Here is a 24,236-nt window from a genome sequence, read left to right on the forward strand (position 1 = left end):
ATAAGGCCATTAAAAGAGAGAAAAATGCTAGCATCTTGTTAGTACCTCAGGTTGTCAATTTAAGAATAGATACACAACATACAATACAACATATATCGCCACAAACGTAGAAGTCTGGTCACATTCACTCCCCCAGAGTACTCGACATTCCTCGGGGTATGGCCGAACCCACTCCATTCGCGCTAATAACTTACTTTTGCTCTCCAGACATCACAACTCACCCCAGAGTACTCGTTATTCCTCGGGGCGGGGTAAATAACCCCTTCTTTTCTCGCTAATAAATTACATTCATCCTAATAAACATAAACATGACACAATATAAGCACAGCGCAAACACACATAAACTATATCCATTTGAAAGTCCCTATAGCCCTGAGGTACCGGTACAGCGATTTGTGCTCGCTGCTGTGCCCCAAGACTACACACAGGTCCGATGATATTCCAAAATATTGCCTATAAACATCGAGCCTTTACAATTGAAAAGGTGCTCGACTGTTACTCTATCCTTGCATAATGGGCACCTATGCGGTCGCTTTCCTGCTAGAAGGGCAGGGTTATTTCTATTTTTCCGCGACCAGCGGTTTATCCATTATTCTTTTATCGTATTTGAAATTAATAACTTGAGATCTGCTAGGCGTATAGGTTGGGAAGCGTCATGAGGTCCTCTGGCTGCCTCTTTGGCCGCCCTGTTGCTTCTTCGTTCCCGGTAACCCACACCAACACGACCTTATTCCCAACTGTGTCGATCCCTTTTAATTGTTGTTTTATTTTGGTTACTAATGGGTCCACGGAGCTTCTTCTCCTGAGCTTCTGGACCGCACTGAGCGAGTCGGTATATACTACAAATGACGCTGACTTTATTATGCTCAGTGTGAGGGAAATGGCATATAGTTCCGCCATGTACACGCTTGTGGCGGGAGGGAGTGACAATTTTTTTGTTTCTCCCTCCGTGTACACGGCACACCCCATGCCCTCTGCACAGACGGGTCTGGCATCTCTACATTCGTTTTTCAGGGCTTCAAAAATTCCTTTATATACGTAGTGGGGTGTCTCGTTCTTTTTTAATTTTGCCAAATCCCACTGTACGATGAAGGCAGGGAGTAACCAGGGGGGTGTTTCAGGTAGGTTTTCTACCTCCACTTGGTTCAGCTCTACTCCCCATGCCGCTAAAATTTCCTTGGCTCTTATGGCCAACGGCCTTGTACGGGTCCTCAAGAGAGAGTATCTTTCGCTGGAGTTGGGGGTCAAAAAGGGTCTTATGTAAGAAATGGTTCGGCTTTGCCCATTTGCTCGCATAACATTTCAACGTTATTTCTTCTCTTTTTACAGCAGGGAGGAGAACCCCTGCCTCTACACATATGCTATCGAGTGGGCTTGTCCTGAACGCGCCTGTCACTAGTCTTAGGCCTTGCATATATATATCCTGTCTAATTTTTTGAGGCGTGTTCTTCTTGCCGAACCATAGTCCATACAACCGTAAAATAATTTCTGGCACAGCACCGTTTTAAAAAGGGTCATCAACACTTCTCTTTCTGCTCCCCACTTAAATTTGGAGAGGTACCTCAGGAGGTTGATGACCCGCTTGCACTGCACTTCCATGTTCACGATATGTGGTTGCCATCTTAGCTTCTCGTCGAAGGTCATACCGAGAAACCTTGAGCATTACAACCGCATACCCAAGAGCTTCGTTCCCCATCTGGAGCTGTGGGGGATCATGTTCCCTCCTCAGTCTACAGAAGTGGATTGCCCTCGACTTTTCGGCCGAAAAGGAGAAACCTATCCTCTTGGCATTGGCAACCATGCAACCATGGCGGTTTGCACTCTTCCTTCAACTTCTCGATCCTCTCAGACACCAACTTCCCACCGACCAAAAATCATCAACTCTTGAAGGGATTTGTTGGAAAATTTTGTTATATGGGAAGTTCATATCACTCTTTCCCTGCGATAGGGAAACGTGGTAAGACCATACCTCGGCCCATGGCATCACTGGAATAGACGATTCGTCGTTATAAATTTCAAGCATTGTAATTGTTAAGGTTCAAATTCTAGTCTTTGGTTTATAGGTAAAAAAAAGTGAAGTGGAATTTTTCGAAACGTTTCCTCATAAATGAAACTGGTAAAAGTGAAATATCGTGCCTCCTATGACCAAGGGGTTGGAGTTATAAAAGAAGTGAAGAACAACTACAGATTTAGTCAAAATGGATTCAATGTATAAACAGACAGAAGAATTGAAAGCTCCTGGTAAGAATTCTATAATTCGTCAGAAATAAAAGTAATTTAGTAATAAATAGGTTTAACACTGGGGGGGGGGCAATGATTATGTTGAACTAATTAGTGATGGTTGAGACCTCGTCGGGTAGACGAGTCCTAAGGTGCAAGGTGAAATTTCGTCGAGTAGATGAGTCTGAAGTGAGTGAGGCAGTGCCCCTGCTTATATACGAAATGGCTCTACTTAGATTGGCTGCAGAGTGGAGGGTAAGACCATTCAAAACTGGTGGTGACACCTAACCGGCATCCCGGTAACTGCAGGTGGCCATTATAGCCACTATTACGACGAGCCACTAGACGAATACTGGCTAGCTGGACGATTGGCAGAGGATCCACATTGGATCCACACGAGGACTGATATACCAGACAAGGTTCTCTATACTACCAAGGATGCCGTAGTATAGTTAGCACGGCCTCTAAATAATTTTATTCGATATTAGTTCACATCCGGATTGAACATGGATTATGGGGAGCTCACAAGTATAGGATGGGTATGAGTTAGTCCCCAAACTTTGCCACTTGTGACTGTAATTTTGGATTTGGTATGTTGATGCCCTGAATATGTAGATAGAAGGAAGGACTAGATATATCGAGTTTACTCTTTGCAGGGAATTGCTAGGCCTATTACTCTGGAATCACTTATAGTATAGGGTAGACAAGACGTATACAAAATATTGTTTGAGCATGTCTCAGATCCCGAAATCGAGATTTAAAAAGAGTAGGTCTGCTCGGCGGTTCAGGTGATCGGGGGTGTGGTGGCGGGCGTCGCGTTGAGGCGTCCGGTGTGAAGGGCAGGAGGGATACAGAGCGTGTAGCCCCGCTCCCTTCGAGGACGTTGACTTTTCCACTGGTATATCCATGTTAGTAGTTTTTATCCATGTTCTCCAGTGGGGAGACTGCCAAGAGTAAAAAACATGTTTGGTTAAAAGGTGCATCTCTCTTGCCGCGGCGGGTGTGTTGCACGTAGCTGTTCCTCGGTTGGTAAATCCGTTGAGCATTTAGAAGATATCCAGCAATCTAGGTGATTGGTGATTGCTATCAACACTTGGAACATGGGTAATCGGAATACTAAAATAGAAATAAAATCGGGAAGACCGTAGCGAACACGTGTCACATGTTTTGAACAAGTTGAGTCAAACAGAACTGACTACAAACTCGGACAAAATCCAGCTGAAAGGAAATTAAGTTCATGGGTCACATAATTAGGTACAAAAATTGATTCCCAGTGCATCAGAGAGATTAAGGAAATCTCTGCCTCCCAAAATTTAAAGTTTACCCAGTTTTTTGGGGCGCAGAGGGCTGTTTAAATAAATACTTGCCTCTTTCCCCACTATTGCAGCGTCTTTAAATGCACTCGAAGAAAAACATGTTTTATTTGGAACAAAGAATGCAAAATGGCGTTTCAACAAATAAAATCGATGATTTCTAGCTATCAAGTTTTGACGATGCCGGTGTATAAACCCAAGAAAATGACGGGATAATTAGACCAGTAGCTTTCACTTGTAGGGTACTGAACGATCAGTAAAAATTATGACACATGCCCTTTCTGTCATCCATACATTTCCAAGAGTACTTGGTAAGACACCCAGAAGTGTTTATACCATTATCTACCCATCAGAAAAATGATCCCATGTTCGGAGACATATCAAGGCAAAGTGATCATCATCATCATCATGCAAAGGCAGAGTAGAAAACTTTACCGAGTGTATCAGAACACTACCAAACTGAGACCATGAAGCGGCCTAAGGTTGTGATACCATTTTCTTGTCTGGAAATGATTTTTCAATATTATCATTCCTCCCCTATGGGCGCGAATCTAGGATTTAAAAAGATGTACAACAAAATAAAAAATGTTTTTATTTATACAAAAATGCGCAGAGATATGGATTCGATATGCAAGTTGTCTTTCTTGCGCGCGGTTAAAGCCCGACTAAACAGGAAAGAAAGATGAGTCAACATTTGAAGATCGCCCAACGGTAAAACTTTATGTCGATTTCTTGGGTCCGCTCTTCAAATCATCATGAGGAGGAGGCAAATGTGTATTTTTGGCTTTAGATGCATTTTCCAAATTTTTTGGGCAATTACTACAAAAAACACAACATCTGAAACAGTGATACTATGTTTGAAAAACTGTATTTTCGCTCGACATGGGCTGTGTAAAATTAGTCTCCGGCAATGGCCCTGGGTTTAAAAGCATAGAATATAAGTCGTTTTGTTTCAAGATGGGGATTAACTTATCGCTTGAACATACCACATTACCCACAAAGAAACATCGAACGGTTCATATCATCACTAGAAACACCTATTACCCTTTACCATTCTTCAGAACAAAAGGAGTAGGAATTTGAATTATGGTTCGTTGTTGTGACATTAAATAATGAAAAACATGCACCTACTATGAATACACCTGCAATGATTTTCTTCGGGACAGACTTATACCAGCGTTACTGTTTGAAGGTTCTGGTGGATGACAAGTTGTGGTCAGCTAGAACGAAGAAAGAAATGGATAAAGTGTGGTATCAAGCTTACAGAAACCTAATGAAGGGCAAAGAGGAAATGTCCAGATTGTACAGTGAACAAGATAGGAGGTGGCGGAATGTACAAGAAGGAGGTCTGTTTTGGATTGAATGGTATTTAATCCCGGATGCTGTGAAATTAATGACAAGTTATTCAGGTCCATACTTCCTGATCGAAAACTGCTTGGATTATCTCTTGTGAACCCAGTGTTCGGAGCACAAGTGAGTGCCTATATAACTCGGCTAATAAAACTCAAAAAACGAAAGAAACAACTACATCACAGTACTAAATTACTTTGAAAAGAAAATAAACAAAAAATAAGTCAATTTTTTTTCTTTTCGCAACATAAATTTTCATAGTTTGGAGCAAGCACACGCAACCTTCGATTACCACACTGCAGGACATCAAGAGATTCCAAGAGGGAAATGGTTCTGCACAAATTCGCATCAAAGGACACGTACCCTTCGACTACCACACTGCAGGACACCAAGTGGTTCCAAGAGGGAAATGGTTCTGCCCAAATTCGTATCAAAGCACTCGCAACCTTCGACTACCACACTGCAGGACATCAAGAGATTCCAAGAGGGAAATGGTTCTGCACAAATTCGCATCAAAGGACACGTACCCTTCGACTACCACACTGCAGGACACCAAGTGGTTCCAAGAGGGAAATGGTTCTACACAAATTCGCATCAAAGCACACGCAGTCTCGAAGGAACAAGATTTTTCCTCCTGGATGTACAGGCAGAGATTTTCCGTGGGAGTAGATTTAGCTAACCACTTCACGCTACCCCAGAGTACTCGATATTACTCGAGGTAATTAGGGATAATAAGCGATCTGTACCTGCTGTCCCAAGACACCTCGCATAGGTCATTCGGGATATATCTCTTTGCAGTCTGTTATTAATATTATGTGCTCTACCGTGATCAATTCTTCACCCAACTGGGCACCTTCGAGGTCTCCCCCTCATGAGGTGTATGTGATCTCTGTATGATCTATGTGCACCTGGAAGTATGACATGTGAGACCCAGTATCCACAAGCCAGGGATGTCTTTATTAAATTTGTATAATTTGGACGTGGCTCTTTGTATCAGGGGGTTCTCCATTCATATTTTATTACATTAGCACTTGTTCTTTGTAAATCTGCAGGAGGTACAGAGTGCAAGAGGTCGTGTGGTCTCTACGTGACTATCATTCCTGCCTTATCTGATTGTTCGTTCCAGGTTAGTGTGCCCGGGAACCCGCGCCAGGATGATCTTTTCCCCGGTGAAGTTGTATGTCTATGTCCATTACATCCAAGGAAAAAAATCTAATATAAATATTTATAATGAATTTAATTTTTACAGACTTTCCATAAGACATTACACTAACTTTGTTAATATTAGTTATACAATAAATACATGAACATATATCATTTATGTACACACTGGTTTTTCATTATTATTTGTTATATAATTTTTGTTTTTTCTTTTAAATGTTTATCATTATTATTTCTTGTAACAGTGAGTGTTTGAAGTTTTTCCTTTTGAAATCTTTAGTGTACCAATCTCGGTCCCACCCTCTATTGAACAAATTTCTCGTAAAAATAATATCCCGCTTTGAAAAAGTAAATTCTCATCTCTCCACTACTATCTGAAAGGGTCGATTTAAATTTATTCTATTTACAAAACTGCCAAAAAAAGTCATAAAAATATCGGATAATCCAAAGCAAGTTCGGTTGGCATATGCCTAAAAGCATTTGGTAACAATAAACAATAATATAAAATCTTAATATAAATTATATATAATATATATATTTTTTAGCAATTAAATGTTGAAATCGAAAGAGGAGATTTGGTTCCATATCGATCACTTAGCACAGTTCAGCCATCTGAAACAGTCCAATTTTTACTTTAGCACATTTTTAATGAAAATATCTATTGAAAAATGTGGAGCACTAATCTATATGGATGGTTAGGGATAGCTAGGGTACTAAAACCTGTGAGCATGCAATTTAAATGCTGTTTTTATAGAATAATTTTTCTTAACTTATTATTGCTATTTTGCCTCATATTTTTTTAGGAAAGTTACAAGGAGGAACTATGATATAAAAAAAGAAAACATTAAAAAATAGTTATTCAGATATCGTGAGATGCGGTCGGGTGTGATGTAGGTTTCAGAAAAACATTTTCTTTATCGTGCCAACGTTTCGATCTTCTGTGTAATTGTGCCATCCTTGTGTGAGGGCACTCTCAACACGACACCCAAGGATGGCACAATTACACAGAAGACAAACACTTTGAGCCCTGAAGATGATCTCAATAAAAGATCGAAACGTTGGCACGATAAAGAAAATGTTTTTTTGAAACCTACATCACACCCGACCGCATCTCACTATATCTGAATAACTATCGATTAACGGTCACTAATCGCTACACATTAAAAAAATATTCAACTTAGATTATTTTTCTAACATGAAAGGATTGACATGACATTTTTAACGAAACTTCCTACGTAGGTACTAACGAGCTGTCAACTGACAACTCTGCAATCATGAAAGTTTGATACAGGTGTTTATAAGTGATAATAGCTAAGAGAATAGCAGTAACAATTGCGATAACTATTTCCACCTATCAGGCCGATCTAGATGGCGGGAGAGTCTTCTCACGACTGTACAATATCAAGATAGTAACATGGTAATAGTGCTTGAGATAGTCGGAGCAACTCTCCATGCAACGCTTTACGACGCTACCCGATGCTATCCGACGCAAATCCAAAGTCCAATTTTCCATAAGAATGTATTACCTCCGTGCACATCTGCCCGATGCTATGCAACGCTACCCTACTCTACGTTTTGCGATCCCCACTGTCCAGATTTTCGTCGGTTAGCATCGAGTACAGTCGAAAACAAAAGAACCGGACACTCATATTTTTATTCAAACTACATGTATTATTGTCGTTATATTAATTTTTTTTTTGGTTTAGTAGAAAATTGATCAAACATCGGAATACCATTCTTTGATATAATGAATTGAACTAACAATTTAATGCTCATAAAACGGTTTTTCTCATAAAATTTAACTAACAATTTATTTCATTGTTTTGCTCATAAAATTACATCATTTTCGTCGAGTAGCGTCAGAGCAGGACACTCATATTTTTTGTAGTTTATTTCAAACTATGTATATGTAATTTTGTTGTTATATTAATTACAACAAACTTATTTTAATATAAACCAAATTAATCGAGATCAAAAATTCATGAGTTTTTGTAAAAATTATTTAATTATGATGGTTAGGCAGAAAATTTATCAAAACACCGGAATAACTTTATTTAAAACAATTAAATTTAACTAACAATTTATTACATGGTTTTAATCAAAATAATGCATTAAGAACAAAAAAGGCGTTGCGATTGTGATACTGATTTGTGATACACGCTGTGTGACTGTACGTGGCGTGCGCTTGACGTCGCATAGATGTGCACACCCTACCAAACGTGGCAAGGCGTTGGGTAGCATCGGGTAGCGTCGAATAGCGGTGCATCGGGTAAGTGTGTACCGGGCTATGTTTGCATCAAAAAGCTGAATGAATGGGAATGACTGATTTTTTGTTTTGGCCGTTTCTGACAATCTTTGTCTGCCTCGGTTGGACAGTCAGACAACCACAGCTCAAGATGCCGGAATTGTCAATCGACTAAAAAAGCGAGGTGAGCAAACTACAGGCTCATCACTCACCCACCTCAACAAGAAATCACAAATAAATGATTTTGTTGTGGTTTAATTGATGTATTAGAACATACCAAGTTGTATCAAAATGATTAAGAGAGGAAAATTAATCGAGAGCTTCTATTAAAACACGCCAAAGCAACCCTTCTTTTAAATAATTAATAATTTCAGTCACTTTTCATTAACTCTCAGAAAGGGTGTCTTTTTAGACGGATCGATGAATGAAATACGAGCAAGCTTATAAAATGTCTTTGACGCTAATTGACGTTGTCGAGGAGGACAAAGTGCCGGTTTAATAATAGGAGGAAAAGAGACCCCTAGTCGAGAAAGGTGTAACGGAAACGGGAAGGGGGTGGTTCTGTGTCGGTGCTTTGGGTATGTGGAGGTCTCAATATAAGCTAATGCCGAGGCGAGGCCAAGTTATGAATTATACCACCCCATCCCCCATCCTCATCCCCATCCCTAACTCCCTTAAACTCAATATGGCGTCTTCAACAGCTGATGACTATGAAATAATGGCCCTGGATTTGCATGTTGAGTCCCTGGTGGGGGTGCAAGCTGTCGTCAAGGAGCCATTTTTATTATTCCTTAACCCTCAACCCCCACCGCCCACGAACCACCCCCACACCCTTCGAGGCACTACCAAGACTTTCTACTCGCTCGCCCCCTCGCTCTTTTGGCGAATTCTTAATTTTTAATAACCCTCGTTTCTCTCCGGTTTTAGCCCTTAATCCTTTTTCCACTTCCCTCGGCTCTCGTCCTAGTTGCTTTTAACCGTTTGGATGGGAAGCAGGAAAAACCCAAGAAACACATTTAAGAACCCTTTCAACTTTCTTTGTAATGAAAAAAGACACAGTGGAGCAATTTTTATTAGATTAACATGTAACATGTTATACAGACACGTCATTTCGATTCAGTTAAGAAAAGGAGAACAGTGGCTCAAGTTTTTAGCCCCTATAAGTTATTTAATTGCAAAAATGTTAAGATTATAGCTAAATACAAGTGTGATATCAAAAAATACTAAAATTGGTAGATAAATCGACAGAAATACAAGTTATTTTATTGTATTTTAACGTTATACATACATGGTGGGGCATTTTTCGACAAACCAGCAAAAAAGGACTATCAAGTGACTTAGCCATGCCTATAGTTGTAGTTGAAGGCAAATCGTCCGTTGTACGGAGCCTCAGAATGGAGAATTTTGAATACCCATCGATCCTTAAATTGGTTAGGTATACAACTCGTGTAAAGGGTGATGATATCAGCTTCTTCTTTATACACCCAGGATGATTTTGCATTTAGTCGGACGGAGAAATTATATAAAAATTCTTATAATTACCAGGTAGTCACGTGACATTGATTTCCTCGTCGTCTTCAGCGCTCTGCTCTTCTTCCGTGTCGTGGGCCCTCGTCCCTCCCGGATCGCTGAGATCGGGGTGCGGATTGTTTTTATTTGGGAGCGTTTGCTCGCGGGATCCACCGCTCGCCAGCAGCTCCCTTTCTTTCGAATTCCTCCACTTCATCCTCCGGTTTTGAAACCAGATTTTAACCTTGAATTTCAAAAAAGTACATTTTAAACGAGCAAAAACAACATACACGATTTTTTGAAGTCTTAAAATTTTACAGCTTAAAAGGTAAAAACAAATTGTTTCAGAAATAACAAAGGAAATAATATTTAAAAAACAACATACTGGCATAAAAATAACTTTACTTCAAATTACTAGACTCCACGTAAAAGGTGAAATGTTGAAAAATAGCGAGAACAAACTCACCACGGACGAAGGTCATGAGTGCAACAGTTGGCATTCTCATCTATCGTTTATGTTTATGCCCATATATACATATGTACATAGAAAATATCGCGTTAACGTCAAAGATAATCATGTTTTAGATCAATCAGTGTTGTCCGAATGTAATCGTGAGAAGAGACGTACCGTCAAGAAAATGACCAAAGTCTTTAATAAAAGTACATAACTTATATTGAAGAACTATTTAGCGACATTATGGGCATTAGTTGAGTTGTTAAATAATTTTTTTTAAATGTCCTGACTGATACTTCGTAAGGTTGTCACGTTTCTTCGTTCATGTGATTTTCGTAAATGGCATCTTTTCGTTAATCTGTGGTCAAAAGGTATTTTCTCTCTTCCCCCCTCACTCTTACTCTCTCTCTCTACGTATATATATATATATATATATATATATATATACACACACACACATATATATATATATATATATATATATATATATATATATATATATATATATATACACACACACACATATACATATACATATATACCTATCTTCCTACCTCTATCTAAAATATATATTTTTACTTCTTTATCTATCTACTTTCACTCCCACTCATTTTTTCAAGACCCTTTTTTGTTGTGTTATCTGATGAACCTTTTTTTGAATTTAGTCTCGCTTTCTCATTTTCTCTTCTCTCTCTCTCTCTCTCTCTCTCTCTCTCTCTCTCTCTCTCTCTCTTCCTCACTCTCTCCTTTTTCTTTTCTTTCTCCCTCTCGTTCACATACATACACATTTGCACGCTCAAACGAATTTCATCTAATGATCAAGCAATTGCAAATCCTGACTTTGTCTTTTTGTCGTTACACGTTTACCATAAAGAACCGGTAGTTTGGTCATTTCCGATCGTCCGTCCTATCTTCCCTGTTTTGATATGCTGGCCCGTTTCTATAGCCATCTTACGCTTCTCTCTCTTTCTCTGTCTCTATCTACCTATACAAGTTTTATGCTTACACTTCTGTGTCGCCTAATATTGTTCTTTTCGCTGACATCAAACATTGCTTGATGAAACATCATTTTCTGGGTATTTATTTAGTAAGTGAGTAGCTTTATCTTTTCTACTCCCTTCTTTCTCTCTTTCTCACTCTCTCAGTGTCAGCTGCGAAAAATCCAGATTGATCTTCCACCTGAGGTAAAATTACAAATTATAAAATCTATGTTGGTCCCAATCTTTGATTATGCTTCCCTATGCTATTCTAATATAAGTAAAAAAATTTAGAAAAACTACAAAAAGCACAAAATGCTTGTATAAGATATGTTGATAATATCGAATACTTTGATCATGTCACACCATATTATGCCAAAGCAAAAATTTTAAAAATTAAAGAAAGAAGAGCACTAATACTCTCGATGTTCTTAATAAAATTATTAAAAAGACAAAAACCATCATATCTGATAAATAACTTTAAATTGCATAAGCCTACCCATGACAAGAATACTAGATATGATAAACATAGATTTATATTGCCTAAAATCAGAACTGCTATCTACAATGCATCTTTTCTAGTAAAAGCAATCAATAATTTTAATAAAAACAACCTGTACAATTTACTACTTCTACCATATGTAAAAGCGAAATCTATATTAAAAGAAGAGTTCCTGACAAAATACAATAATAGATAAAAATGTAATTACAATATCCTCGTGTTTATATATATATATATATATATATATATATATATATATATGTGTGTGTGTGTGTGTGTGTGTGTTATACTATACTATTATACTAGACTGAATTATGTACAATTGTGTTAAGATTATTTATTACTAAATTTGCTATTTATTAATTATTAAACTATTTATTATTTATTTATTTGTTATTTATTACTAGCGTACATTAAATTATCATTGTTATATTTAAGCCATAATTAGAAAGACACCTTGTAAGAAAATTATAATTAAGAAATTACAATAAATTGATATAATTATCTGTTAGAGCTGAATAAAATAAAATGTTAACATTAAGTTTCCTGACTTCGGTAAGAGAGGACCCTATGGTTCTATGTAAGCTTCAGGTTAATAAAGTATTCATTCATTCATTTTCTCTCTCTCTCTCTCTCTCTCTCTCTCTCTCTCTCTTTCTCTCGCCAACCACTTGATCGAGCTGTCGTTATGTCTTATGTCTTACTAGGTATGTCGTGTTAATCGCTTCTGTAAATTTTTATGTAACCTTGAAACATTGATTTTAGTGATGAAGTAAAATTGACGCTATAAAACAAATTAATGATAGTTTATTATTCCGAGGGCCTATGTTATGCGCTTATTTAAATAGTGGTTGACAGTATCAATGTTTTTATTACCACAACCCTAGAATATAAAGTATATTGTATCTATTATACCAATAAATATCACAGATTGATTTTGTCATAAACACAATATTTTTAATGAAGGATGAACAGAAAAGCAGTGCTGTAAAGGTTTTTGTAGTTTTAGTTTTTATTGATTTATTATTTACATTTCGCGCCTCTTTCATCCCGATCCCATTTCGCTTATGTTAAAAACCTCCTTCAATCTCCCCCGCGATGACAAATGATTAAATTATGCCGGCGGATTGTGCTAATAGCCGTGCGGATTTGCATGAGGGACTCGTGTATATTTATGATTCACCTTATTAACCTGGCCAATTGGGGTTTAATATGGAGTGTGTTGCGGGCAGTAATGAGGTGGTAAGTGTTGAGTGGTGGTGGTCCACTTGCCCTGCATACTAACCAGCGGTCGCTCCTGCACCCCCTCGTACAAAACCGCCCTTGTTTTTACATGGGAGCCGACTTGCAACCCCCTCATCGCCACGGTGGGCAAACTGTGGATGGAATCGGTGAACACAATCCCTCTCCCATTTCACGTATTAACAACGGATTTTGACTTGTCATTCACTATTAATTGACGATTTAGATTGCCCGGCGTTTTGTGTCTGATTTCAAATCGGAATTTTATTGCCCCTTATTGGAATATTTTTTGCTTTGATTAACAAAAAAGCCGACGCCTGCTTTGAGAGCCGAAAAACAAATATTTTAAATAGGAATTGAAGTTTTGGCTTGTACATAATCCAAGACTTTCAAGACTTTTAACAGCTACCCGTTTTTTTTCAGGCTTAATTTATTTGTGATACATAAATACATTTTTTTCATATAAAATCGATTTTTTCTGGTATAATAACAATGTCGTATGTAATAAAATGATCGAAATCCAAATCGTTGTAAACAATAAATCCGTGATTAAAAACATCATTTACTAAGAGATTCTACATACTCACTCTACGTTCATAATTTCTGATTTCAGTAATAAAAGTATCGAACACTTTTTCACTTACGAACACTCTGGATCAAGGTTTGGCCTTAGAGAAGAAATCAAATTTAGTTGCTAATGCTAAGCTTTCGATCTATTTTAAGGTCAATCATCAGGGCCTATATTAATTTCACATAATGAAAAACATATTTGTACAATTGATTTACCAATCAATGTAACTATATAGAACTTACAAAACAACCTTAAATATGTATACAGATTGGCATATTTAAGTTCTTTTTTGGCATCAATGTGACTGGCATCACAGTGCTGCTTGATTTTTTTCATTGATTTAGTGATTTTCTCAGGTATAAATGGCTATTGGATGGTATGGCGATAGAAGGTGTTTTGTTCCTCATTTTTCCAGTTATCCATAATGAATGATTTGATTGAACGGGTTTTAGATCGGGCCACTTATAATATTACGGCCATATATAGGTCGATGACTTGTTTCTGATTTTACCATGATTTTACCAAGGGATAATTTAGACAATTTTTTTAACCTTTTTAATAGTTTTTCAATTAATTAATATTTATGAAAGGTGTTGGTTAAGATAAAAAGTCCGAGCGGATCGAACTCACGATAGCTCAAGTGGTAGAGCAGCGGCGTATTTAGCCGAAGGTCGTGGGTTCGAATCCCGCTCGTGACACTGACTATTTTATCTTAAACAATACCTTTCATAAATAATAATTAATTGACAAATGTTAATTGGTCAATCGGACCACAAACTGTAGTGGACTTTTTAATAGTTATCATAAGAATATACAATTCCCATATGAAGTGGAGAATAATAGCTCTATTCCCTATTAGAAATGGAAGTCATCAGAAGTCCAGCGGGCACACTGATGCATAGGTGGAATTTTTTTTCCCATCCATCACCCCGCCGTACCACAGGGAGACCCCATAACGGCGGACTACGACCATGAAATCTATTAAATAATTAATGAATTAAGGAAGTTTAAATTTACTTTAACATTCTCTCCTAGCCTTACCTTGGTGGAAGGTGAGACCAGGGGAAGTAAAGGTTTTTTAAATTATCTATTCAAAAAGAGGGTTCCCCTTGCTGTTTACTTCTTTACACTTTGGTTCAATGATATTTACATACGATAAATTTTACAAGTTACTTCAATAGAAGTAAACAACTCGAAATTTACCGCCTATTTGAGTACATACATATATTGAGACTGGGAAGACTAATAAATAATAAATAAATGGACGAATAATAAATAAATAAAATAAATAATTAGAAAAATATTATATATAAGGGAAGCGATAAATATACGAAAAGTAATCAATAAATAAGTAATAACTATCGAGTATGCAATATTTACAATAGATAAAAAAGATAGTTTTTATGTCAGCACATTATGTACCTGTTAGTTTTCGACTTAAGTTTTTAAATAATTTGAAATTTTCTTTATCCTAAACTAATTTGTTTAAGTCTGAAGGCTAATTCTTTTTAATGGACGTTATTAGCTCCTTTCTTTGCCTGTTATGAGAGGACAATGCAACAGTCTGTGTTTTGCGTTATCATCGGTCGTAGAGTTTGTGCACAGCGGATTCTCGTTTTTGTGAAATGGATAAAGATAAAAATTAAATTTTCCATGTCCCGTCATTACCTGCCCTAGCCTAATACGAGGCGAGTGTTTGGAACTGCATGGACTCCCTTGGCCCAGAATTCTACCGCGGCCTAGCAGCCTGCGACAAAAGAGGATACATCTTAAAATGGATCCTTAATGAGTCCAAAACCTGGTGGAACAATACCACAGGTATGAGGCACGCGAAGAGTTTCATAGAAGGACCATCCGAAAACTTACAAAAGAAATACTGGAAGGGAACCACAACCGAACGAGGATTCTGGTTTTCTCTTCTGGATTCTCCTGACAGGGCACTGCCACTTAAGAAAGCACATGCACCGGATAGGAGTACAGACAGAAGAAACACTGTAGATACTGCCAGGAAGAGGAGAAGACCGCAGAACACATTTTATGTTTCTGTGAAGGTCCATGCAGGTGCAGTTTCTTGCAACTAGGACAAGAAAAACCACAAGCAAGATCTTACACTAAGGAGCCGCTGGCAAAGCTGTGGAGGCTGAAGCTGGCCAGTGAGTTATAAAAAACAGGGGAGCACAATAGATCAATTCAGGTCGAGGTGCAATAGGCCTCGTGGCCGCCTCTTTTAACCCTATCCCTATCCCTACACTTCTTGGCAATATTGGGACTGAATCGATCTTCAAGGAAATTTAAGTTCGCCTGTAAAAAAAACTTAAATATGTCAATCTGTAGACATATTTAAGGTTGTTTTGTAAGTTCTATATAGTTATATTGATTAGTAAATCAATTGTACCAATATGTTTTTCATAATGAGAAATTAATATAGGCCCTGATGATAATCTTAAAATATCGAAAGCATGGCATTAGGAACTAAATTTGTTTTCTTCTTCTTCAAGACCATACCTAGATTCAGATTGTTTGTTTATAATTTCTATTTGTTGAATTTATGTAATTTCTCTTTGGTTGGAATTAAACGCTAAGTATTCTGTTCAATCTAAATCATTGACTAATAATGGCATTACATACCATACACAGACGGATGTTTTGAACTCTAGTAAATTCATTAAAGGGAAATTATATTGTAATATTGTTTGAAATGGATTGGCGAGCAATTACGGAGAACAATCGAGTTGTTTGAGCAAGGGTTAATTTGGAGAGGGCTATCGGAAGCGATCCAGACTGATTTACCCAATCGGTGGTTATAATTAATTGCTTTTCAAGCGGAGAGGATGGGGCCAGAGTGTAAATGAGGGTAAACGAAACAAGATGGACCGACTCCCACGAGATTGTTGTTCCTAATGACCGCAGCCCTGGATGTTTACAAAGAAACACGAGAGCCCGCCCCTTGATGGACACAAAAACACCGGCCTTTCCCGAATCGTGGATGGGGGAAGGTGGATGGGGATGAGAGATGGGGGTCGGGAGTGGGCGAGTGTTGCACATTTAATCAAGGGTCTCGGGTCACTTTTACACTTCCGACACGTTTTGACGTGCAATTAAAATCAGGCCCTCTTGTCCGAGGTCCCCTGGGGATATTTTATTTCCACGCCGTTTACGCTGTTTGATCTATTTTCATGTCTCTGGAAACAAATGTCCCAAGTCGTCCTGTAAATCTGGACGAGTGGACCACGCTACACACCATATCCAATTTTTTCGTGTTGCTCGATGTACAGACAAAACCTCAGGCGTACAGGAAAAGTATGTTTTCAGATCGAAACAGCATGCATATGGCAAAATTAAAACTTCATCTTCAAAACGATGAAATATTTATTTCTTACATCTTTCATCGACAAAAAGAGGCGTATTTCTCCAAACTGTGCCCAGATTGCTGTTAAAGATTTATCCTGCTTGACCACATAAGCATAGTGGTTTCTTTCTTAAATGTAATTAGTTTCTTTTTTTCTGATCATTTTCTGTAAACTACGATTATAACGCAAAAATACTGTAGAGAGATTTGAGAGGAGAGGAGTTAGAGAGATAGATAGAGAGAGAGGGGGGAGATAGATAGAGAGGGAGATAGAGAGACAGAGAGAAGAGAAAGATAAAGAAACAGAGCAAGAGAAAGAAAGAAAGAGAGAGAGAGTGAGAGAGAGAGAGAAAGAAAGAGAGAGTGAGTGGGAGAGAGAGGCAGAAAGAGAGAGAGAGAGAGAGAAAGAGAGAGAGGAGGGAAAGAGAAAGAAACAGGGCAAGAAAGAGAAAGAGAGCGAGAGGAGAGAAAGAGAGAGAAGAGAGAGAGAGAAAGAGAAAGAAACAGGGCAAGAAAGAGAAAGAGAGCGAGAGGAGAGAAAGAGAGAGGAGAGAGAGAGGAGAGAAAGAGCGAGAGGGATAAAAATTGAGAGAGCAGTGAGGGAGAGAGTATGATTATTTCATAAAGCGTCTATCGACCCTCAATTAGGTTAGTTGTAAAATATGTTTAAAGGGTCAAGTTTAACTGCAATAATCGTTGGGCGCTTTATTCCTTTATCTTGATCTATAACAGTATCTATTGATTTGTAAGTCGATGTTTCTTTTGGTAACATATGCTGAATATTAATGAAATTCACATCCACATTTTTTGCAGCTAACACTGCACGTTCACTTAGCTATTGACGTCTTTTGTAATTTTGGTTCATGTCAGTAAACACGCATGGAATAAATTTTTCTTGTGAGTAAGTGATATTAAAAATTGTTTTTGGTAATTTAATGCAGCCTGTTTTTTTCTGCAATGATGAAGCACGTATACGTATGGCCCGACAAAATTCAAGCATCCATAGAGCCCAGCGGAAAATTCTTAGTTTTCCGTATTTTTCTATCTTTCTTTTACGCACCTTTCTCCCTGACTCTCATTGTTTGTTTCCTGTTTTCATAATGTGCTAACCTCTCGAAGGTTCATGATTTGAAAGTCGGTTTGTGGTTAGTGTATTAAGAAAAAAGCAAACTACGATTATTTGCAGAGATTTTCAAAGGAGGATGGCTTTATAAAGGCCAGTACCATTGAAATAAAAAAAATTTCCTTTGCCACCTGCCGCATTCATGAAATACATTCCATCACTTTAATATTTATTATTCTCATATATCGCTTCAAATATGTCACTAGCTATTCGATTAGGAGTTGTGAATGAACATTGCCTTTTATATTTTGCTTATATATTTATATTTATATTTTCAATTATATTTATTCTATGTTTTAGTACCGTTATCTTTAATGATGAGTGTTATAAAAAAATCCCATATAAAAAAGAGTGTTTATTTAAGAGATGAAAGTAATGGGCTATAAACGATTATAATTGCTATTGTGATTTCCATTTGGAAGAGGGGTCTTTAGAGGATGTAGAATAAGAGTCTAGGAGCATGAAGGCCGTTGTGGTTGGCGTAATAAAACAGAAAGCTAATCAAGGTGAGCTTTATAATAGGAAGAGGCGTCTGGTGGGACAAAGCTCTAGTGTCTCCTGTTTAACGACTCGGCTTTATGCCGGGGGATCATTCATCTTAGGCCCCTTGCCGCACCCCGTCAGCGCTGATCTTTCCCTTCCCTCTCAATCAGCCCTGTCACAGACAGAAGGGCATGTTTAATTCAAGCCCCCGGCTCACTCGATAAACTGTTTTATTGCCTCGGCAGGCTTCTCCTACCGAGCAACGGCAACGGCAAATCGCCCAATAAAATAAAAACGATCACATCCTCGACGGGTCCGCTGTAAAAATGGCCAAATATTTAACCATCACTAAACGCCTCTTTTCAAGGTTACAAAAACATTTATCCTTTCAACTGGAATTTGTTTTTGTATTGGATCTTCCAAATTTTATGAAACGGGCTTTCACAAATAAACATTGGCCAATGAAAATTGTTATCTAATATTGGAATTTATTTAATAAAAAATTTTACATACACTTTATAAAAAAGAGAATAAAAGGAGAAATGTCAAGGGCATTATACATCCTTGTGGCTGAGGACTTAAATATATTTACAATTTTTGCTAATTTCGCCTAAAGAAATAAAGAACAGTGGTGAAAAATTGCTATAGAAACCACTTGCTGTAAGATTTAATAAATTATAAGTACAGTAGGCTTAGAACATAGCACCTTTGATTGACTAGAATTGTATATTATCTATGTTAAATAATTAAACATTTACTTCAAGAGATAACCATTTAAATTAATAAATAAGCAATTTACTAGTAATTACATATTTATAAATCATTGACTAGACACGTACAATAGATTAATTTAATAACATCACATTTACTTTAATAATAACTAATATCATAAAGAAATTAATAAATAAAGAAGTTAATAAATAATTGCTAATTATTAATGATTACTCATCTCTTAGATTATCTAATATAAATTTTACTTCAACCCTTTCAATTTACATAATTTTTAGCATTATATCTATCTCTCTTCTCTCTCTCTCACTCTCTCTCTCTCTCTCTCTCTCTCTCTCTATATATATATATATATATATATATNATATATATATATACATATACATATATATATATACATATACATATATATATTTATATATATATAATGTATTTATATTTTTTTGCGAAAATGATCAGGCGTTATTAAACCTAAGTAAACTCGCATTTTTGTTACCAGAACTAAAAGCAATAATCGTAATTTTATGTTTTTAGAATTATTATGAATATGACTTGCAACTTTTGGAATTTCCATTGCAGTTTTGCATGAAGGGACGGACCATTTTTACAGAGAAATTTCGATTCAATCTTTAGATTTATGCTTATGTTACTACTTGTTATCCACTTTATGAAGTTATGCATAGCGACAATATTGGTCTATTGGGCAATCTCCATCGTTGTCTAGAGCTATTCGTTAAGTTTCAGGCTTTTTAACAGATCGCAAAGTTTTGTTAAAGGCTCCCAAGTCTCTACATATTCCTCCGAAGTTTGGAGTGTCCAGTTAGCAGTCGTAATAATGTACAGTATTTTTGCAGTTAGGTTTTTTCCACTTTCTACAAGTGCTTTCCTGGATATTTTATTGTAACCTATTCTGTAATAGAGTCTCGTCAATTAGGGTTATGGTCAGAAAAACAAATAATGCTTTTGTACCAACGCCGATCTTCGACGATATATTCGTCTTCTTTACGGTGGGTACATAGCCAAAATATAAAAACGTTTACACATCTTAAGTAACGAAAACCTCCACCTTCGCCACAAATTATATATATGTAAGTATTTTTGGATTTTGGCATTTTGGTATGTCGCAACAGGTTCAGGACCAACACTTGTCCTGACTGAATTTGCTCGGAAAATTTATCAGCCTCTTCCGTGCTCTTCTGCCTTGTATACCTTGGTACCCAAAAAATGGTATTGTTGTTGTTTTCCACAATCTTTGATGTCTTGATACAATCCCAAACGGCTCTAATTATTGCAACTGACAAGGTAGTTGACTTGAATACCGCATAACTGGCTAAGTAAATTGAAATACTGTGTTATATTGCCCAAGGCTTGCTTATAATACTACTCCTTGGCTCCCTAAATACCAGCTCTTCACTCATACTCGGTCTTGGATCGGATTGGAGTTTACCATTTATAAACGTATTAACCAGAATCCCTTTCTCCTAGTCTACACTACTTGGGTATTTTAATTTGAAATTTCTTTTTAAATCTGAATTTTGGGATAATGGCGTGTCAGGCATCTTAGAACCCTTGACAGGAAGTTCTTCCCGAAGCTTTAATCGCTCTTTTTATATGCGAGAAGGTTATTAGCTTGTGAATCATGCCAGGCTTTTCCCAAGTAAATTTAGGAAGGCTTCCAGGGCAGCAATCGTTGCTCCAGTAATACCAGGCATGCTAGATTAGATAATACAGGAGCCGGCTACTTTACGACCAGTTCTGGTCTATAGTGCATCTCCTTTTTTTAATCTAGAGCTCCTCGTTAAGCTTAAGGCTTTTTACCAAACCCCAAAACTTTTTCAAAGGCTCCCGTGCGTATCCTTTAGGCTCTGGCTTTTCCTCTCCCAAGATTAGGAATCTCAGCTTACATACGCCTTCGCACCAACAGAGGACGTGTTCCGCTGTTTCTTCTTCTTAGCAAAATCTGCAAAGGCTAGTTTCTTGTTTCTTACCCGTTAGTGCACCGGGAGTCCATCGCCCCCCCCCACCGTTATTCGTGAGAAAAGCGTTGCCCGTGGCCGAGGCCTTCATGGACGTTGTGGTAGAACTTGTGGTTTATGTTGAACTTCATCTCCAACTAGGGTATTTCTCGCTATTTATAATTCCCACCAACCTGGGCATTTATTGGGAACACCAAGGCCCATTAACCCCCTCCTTTACAGCCCTATGGGAAGTACTTCTCAGCAGTAATGTCTTCGTCCAGTAAACCAACGATTCGTTGATTATCATATATCCCCTACATGCGGTCGAAAAAATGGAGCAAACGAATCCATAATTTTTAGTAGGTTTTTACTTTTGTCATGATTCATTAGTGAAGTACAAAAGAAAAACGGATAGCGACGAGTAATTTTATTTGGAGATAGGACACATGAAACTATGAAAATACCAAAATCTTGTGAAATATCATGTTACTTTTTATTTTTTACAACTCCTTTAATAGGATGTAGTAAGTAGAATCTTATGTATCAATGTATTTATTAGCGCGAATGATGAAGTATGCGTTGGTGAGGTTGTGACGGAATATTGAGTACCCGTAGGCCCACCGAATTATGTTCAGGTAATTTAATATCTGCAGAGAGAAACGAGGCAAGGGCTCGATGACATCAGTTGAACCCGACCAGCGTTTATATTAGCGTTTTATAAGTGTATATATTAGCGTGAGTGGTTTTATATGAGTGGACGGGTCAACCGAGGAATATCAAGTACTACGCAGATTTGTCAATAACTTAGGTTTGTTAGGTTAAGGAATAAGTGGAGAGTGATAGGGTGGTGAACCGCTTGGCAATAAAATGCACGGTGCCTTGCCAATTTTAATTATAAATACTGTATTAAAGGTTACTCAGGATGAACGTATTTATTGGCGTGAATGACGGGTGGTTGGCGAGGTGACTGTCACCTGGCCGACTCCCAGTTATAAGGGTGGGTATTCTGGGTCATTTGTACTCTTAGACCTGCCAAACATAGGTTAGATTAAAATCTTATAGTAACATGAGTGTGTTTGTACGTAATATGTGTTGTAGTAATATTGCGTGTGGAAGATAGGTAACTGAACATAATAATAACAAAATACAAATAAATATATGGATCGTCTAGCACTTAAAGGTATATAAAACTGATGAAAAATGCAGAAAAGAATACAAATTTTCGCGTAAAAAAAACACCTTGCTTGCAGTATTTTTGTAAAGAGTTGTTTGCTGATGCCTTGTAATTCTATACAAATTAAATATATTTTCTACGTGGCCAACAAGTTTATTGCATTATTAAACGAAAAAGCAATCGTAGAATAACAGATTTTGAATTGGTTAACACAGTACCCATTAATAAAGGAAGTGCACTGGCAATCTGTTATAGATTTCTAGTAATAATTTAATAATAATTATTAGGTTGTGATAGTGTCAGTTATTATTATTCAAAAGCAAGGCATAAAGACAGATAACGGCCCAAATGGCATGCCCTCCCCTAAAAACACACGGTAAGAAAATGTCCGAAAACCGGATTGGAATAAATCAATCACAACTGTTATTTAATAATGTGCTTCCTATTGAAAAATATGTTTTCGAGTTGAGTTAGATCCATCAATAGGGCATTGAGATACGGCATCTGGGGCTGACACTACCTTTGATATACTGCAGCCACGTTTTAACTGTTTCCCCTCTCCCCTCGTATTCAAACCCCATTCAAATTTTAACAATTTGTTTCGCCCGACCTCTTTTCCCCGCGCTTACAACGCTATTTATTATTATCAATTAAAAAACAAAATTCGTATTGATGTATTATTAAGCGTTTCGGCAACCTATGACATTTTAAAGAAAATGTTTTATTTCTGGAATAATTATTTCAATTTAACATTATTTTAGTTCTTAATTATTTATACATTTTTATAATTTTTTTTAATAGTATTTACTTTATGGCTAAAATACAAAACTATTTAAAAATTACTTTTAAAATAAAAAATAAGAAAAACGACTAGCATGAATGGACGAGTCGTTTTATTTGGAAATAGGACCCATGAAACTATGAAAATATCAAACCCTTTGTGAAATAACATGTTTATATGGAGTTTATTATTTTATTTACTTAAATTTTTTACTATCAATTTTTAAATTTATTATTTTTTCATATTTTATTTATTTTTGTTTTGAAAAGTTTAAATAAATAATAACAAAAAGAATAAAAGAAAAAATTATTTATACAATTTAACAGCAGGATTAAACTGTTTGAACTAATTCAGACAATCAACAGAGAGAGTTAGAAAGAAAGAGATAGAGAAGAGAGAGGGAGAGAGAGAGGGAAAGCGAGAGAAGAAGAAGAAGAGAGATATAGAGAAGAAGAAGAAGAAGAAGAAGAAGAGAGAGAGAGAGAGAGAGAGAGAGAGTGAGAGAGAGATGGAGTGTGCGAAAAATATATGTGAAAGAGTTGTAGAGAATAAGTGTAATAAGTGAGTGAGAGCGAGAAAAAATGAAACCCACTTGAAATAGAAAATTGATAGATAGATAGGTAGGTACATAGATAGATAGATAGATAGATAGATAGATAGATAGGTATATATATCGAGAGAGAGAGTGAGAGAGAGTTCTAGAGAATAAGTGTAATAAGTGAGTTAGAGCGAGAAAAAAAGAAACCCACTTGAAATAGAAAATTGATAAATAGATAGATGGATAGATAGATAGAGAGAGAAAGAGAAAGAGAGAGAGAGAGAGAGTGAGAGAGACAGACAGACAGAGACAGAGAGGGAGAGACAGAGAGAGAGAGTGAAAGAGAGATAGATAGATAGATAGATAGATAGATAGATAGATAGATAGATAAATAGATAGATAGATAGATAGATAGATAGATAGATAGATAGATAGATAGAGAGAGAGAGAGAGAGAGAGAGAGAGTGAGTGAGAGAGTGAGAGGAAGAAAAGTGTCTGCATGTAGTCACCCTACCTAGTCCTTTTTCATACTGTAAATGTTGTATATCGCATTCCAT

At 37.0% G+C, this 24,236-nt stretch overlaps 1 protein-coding gene across 2 annotated transcripts in view; it reads right to left on the reverse strand.

Moving 5' to 3' along the window:
* Positions 1 to 5,111: 5,111 nt before the first annotated feature.
* Positions 5,112 to 24,236, reverse strand: part of LOC106672159 (homeobox protein DBX1) — a 48,814-nt gene continuing 29,689 nt past the window's right edge. For both annotated transcript variants that reach the window (XM_024225732.1, XM_014403355.2), the window contains exons 5-6: positions 9,832 to 10,042; positions 5,112 to 6,656 (exon numbers count right to left, since the gene is read on the reverse strand). In XM_024225732.1, coding sequence (XP_024081500.1) covers positions 9,839 to 10,042 — 204 coding nt within the window. In that variant the 3' untranslated portion in view covers positions 5,112 to 6,656; positions 9,832 to 9,838. The remainder of the gene's footprint in view (positions 6,657 to 9,831; positions 10,043 to 24,236) is intronic.

The sequence above is a fragment of the Cimex lectularius genome, unplaced genomic scaffold (assembly GCF_000648675.2).
Source record: "Cimex lectularius strain Harlan isolate CLEC.00 unplaced genomic scaffold, Clec_2.1 scaffold90, whole genome shotgun sequence".
NCBI classification, from domain to species: domain Eukaryota; kingdom Metazoa; phylum Arthropoda; class Insecta; order Hemiptera; family Cimicidae; genus Cimex; species Cimex lectularius.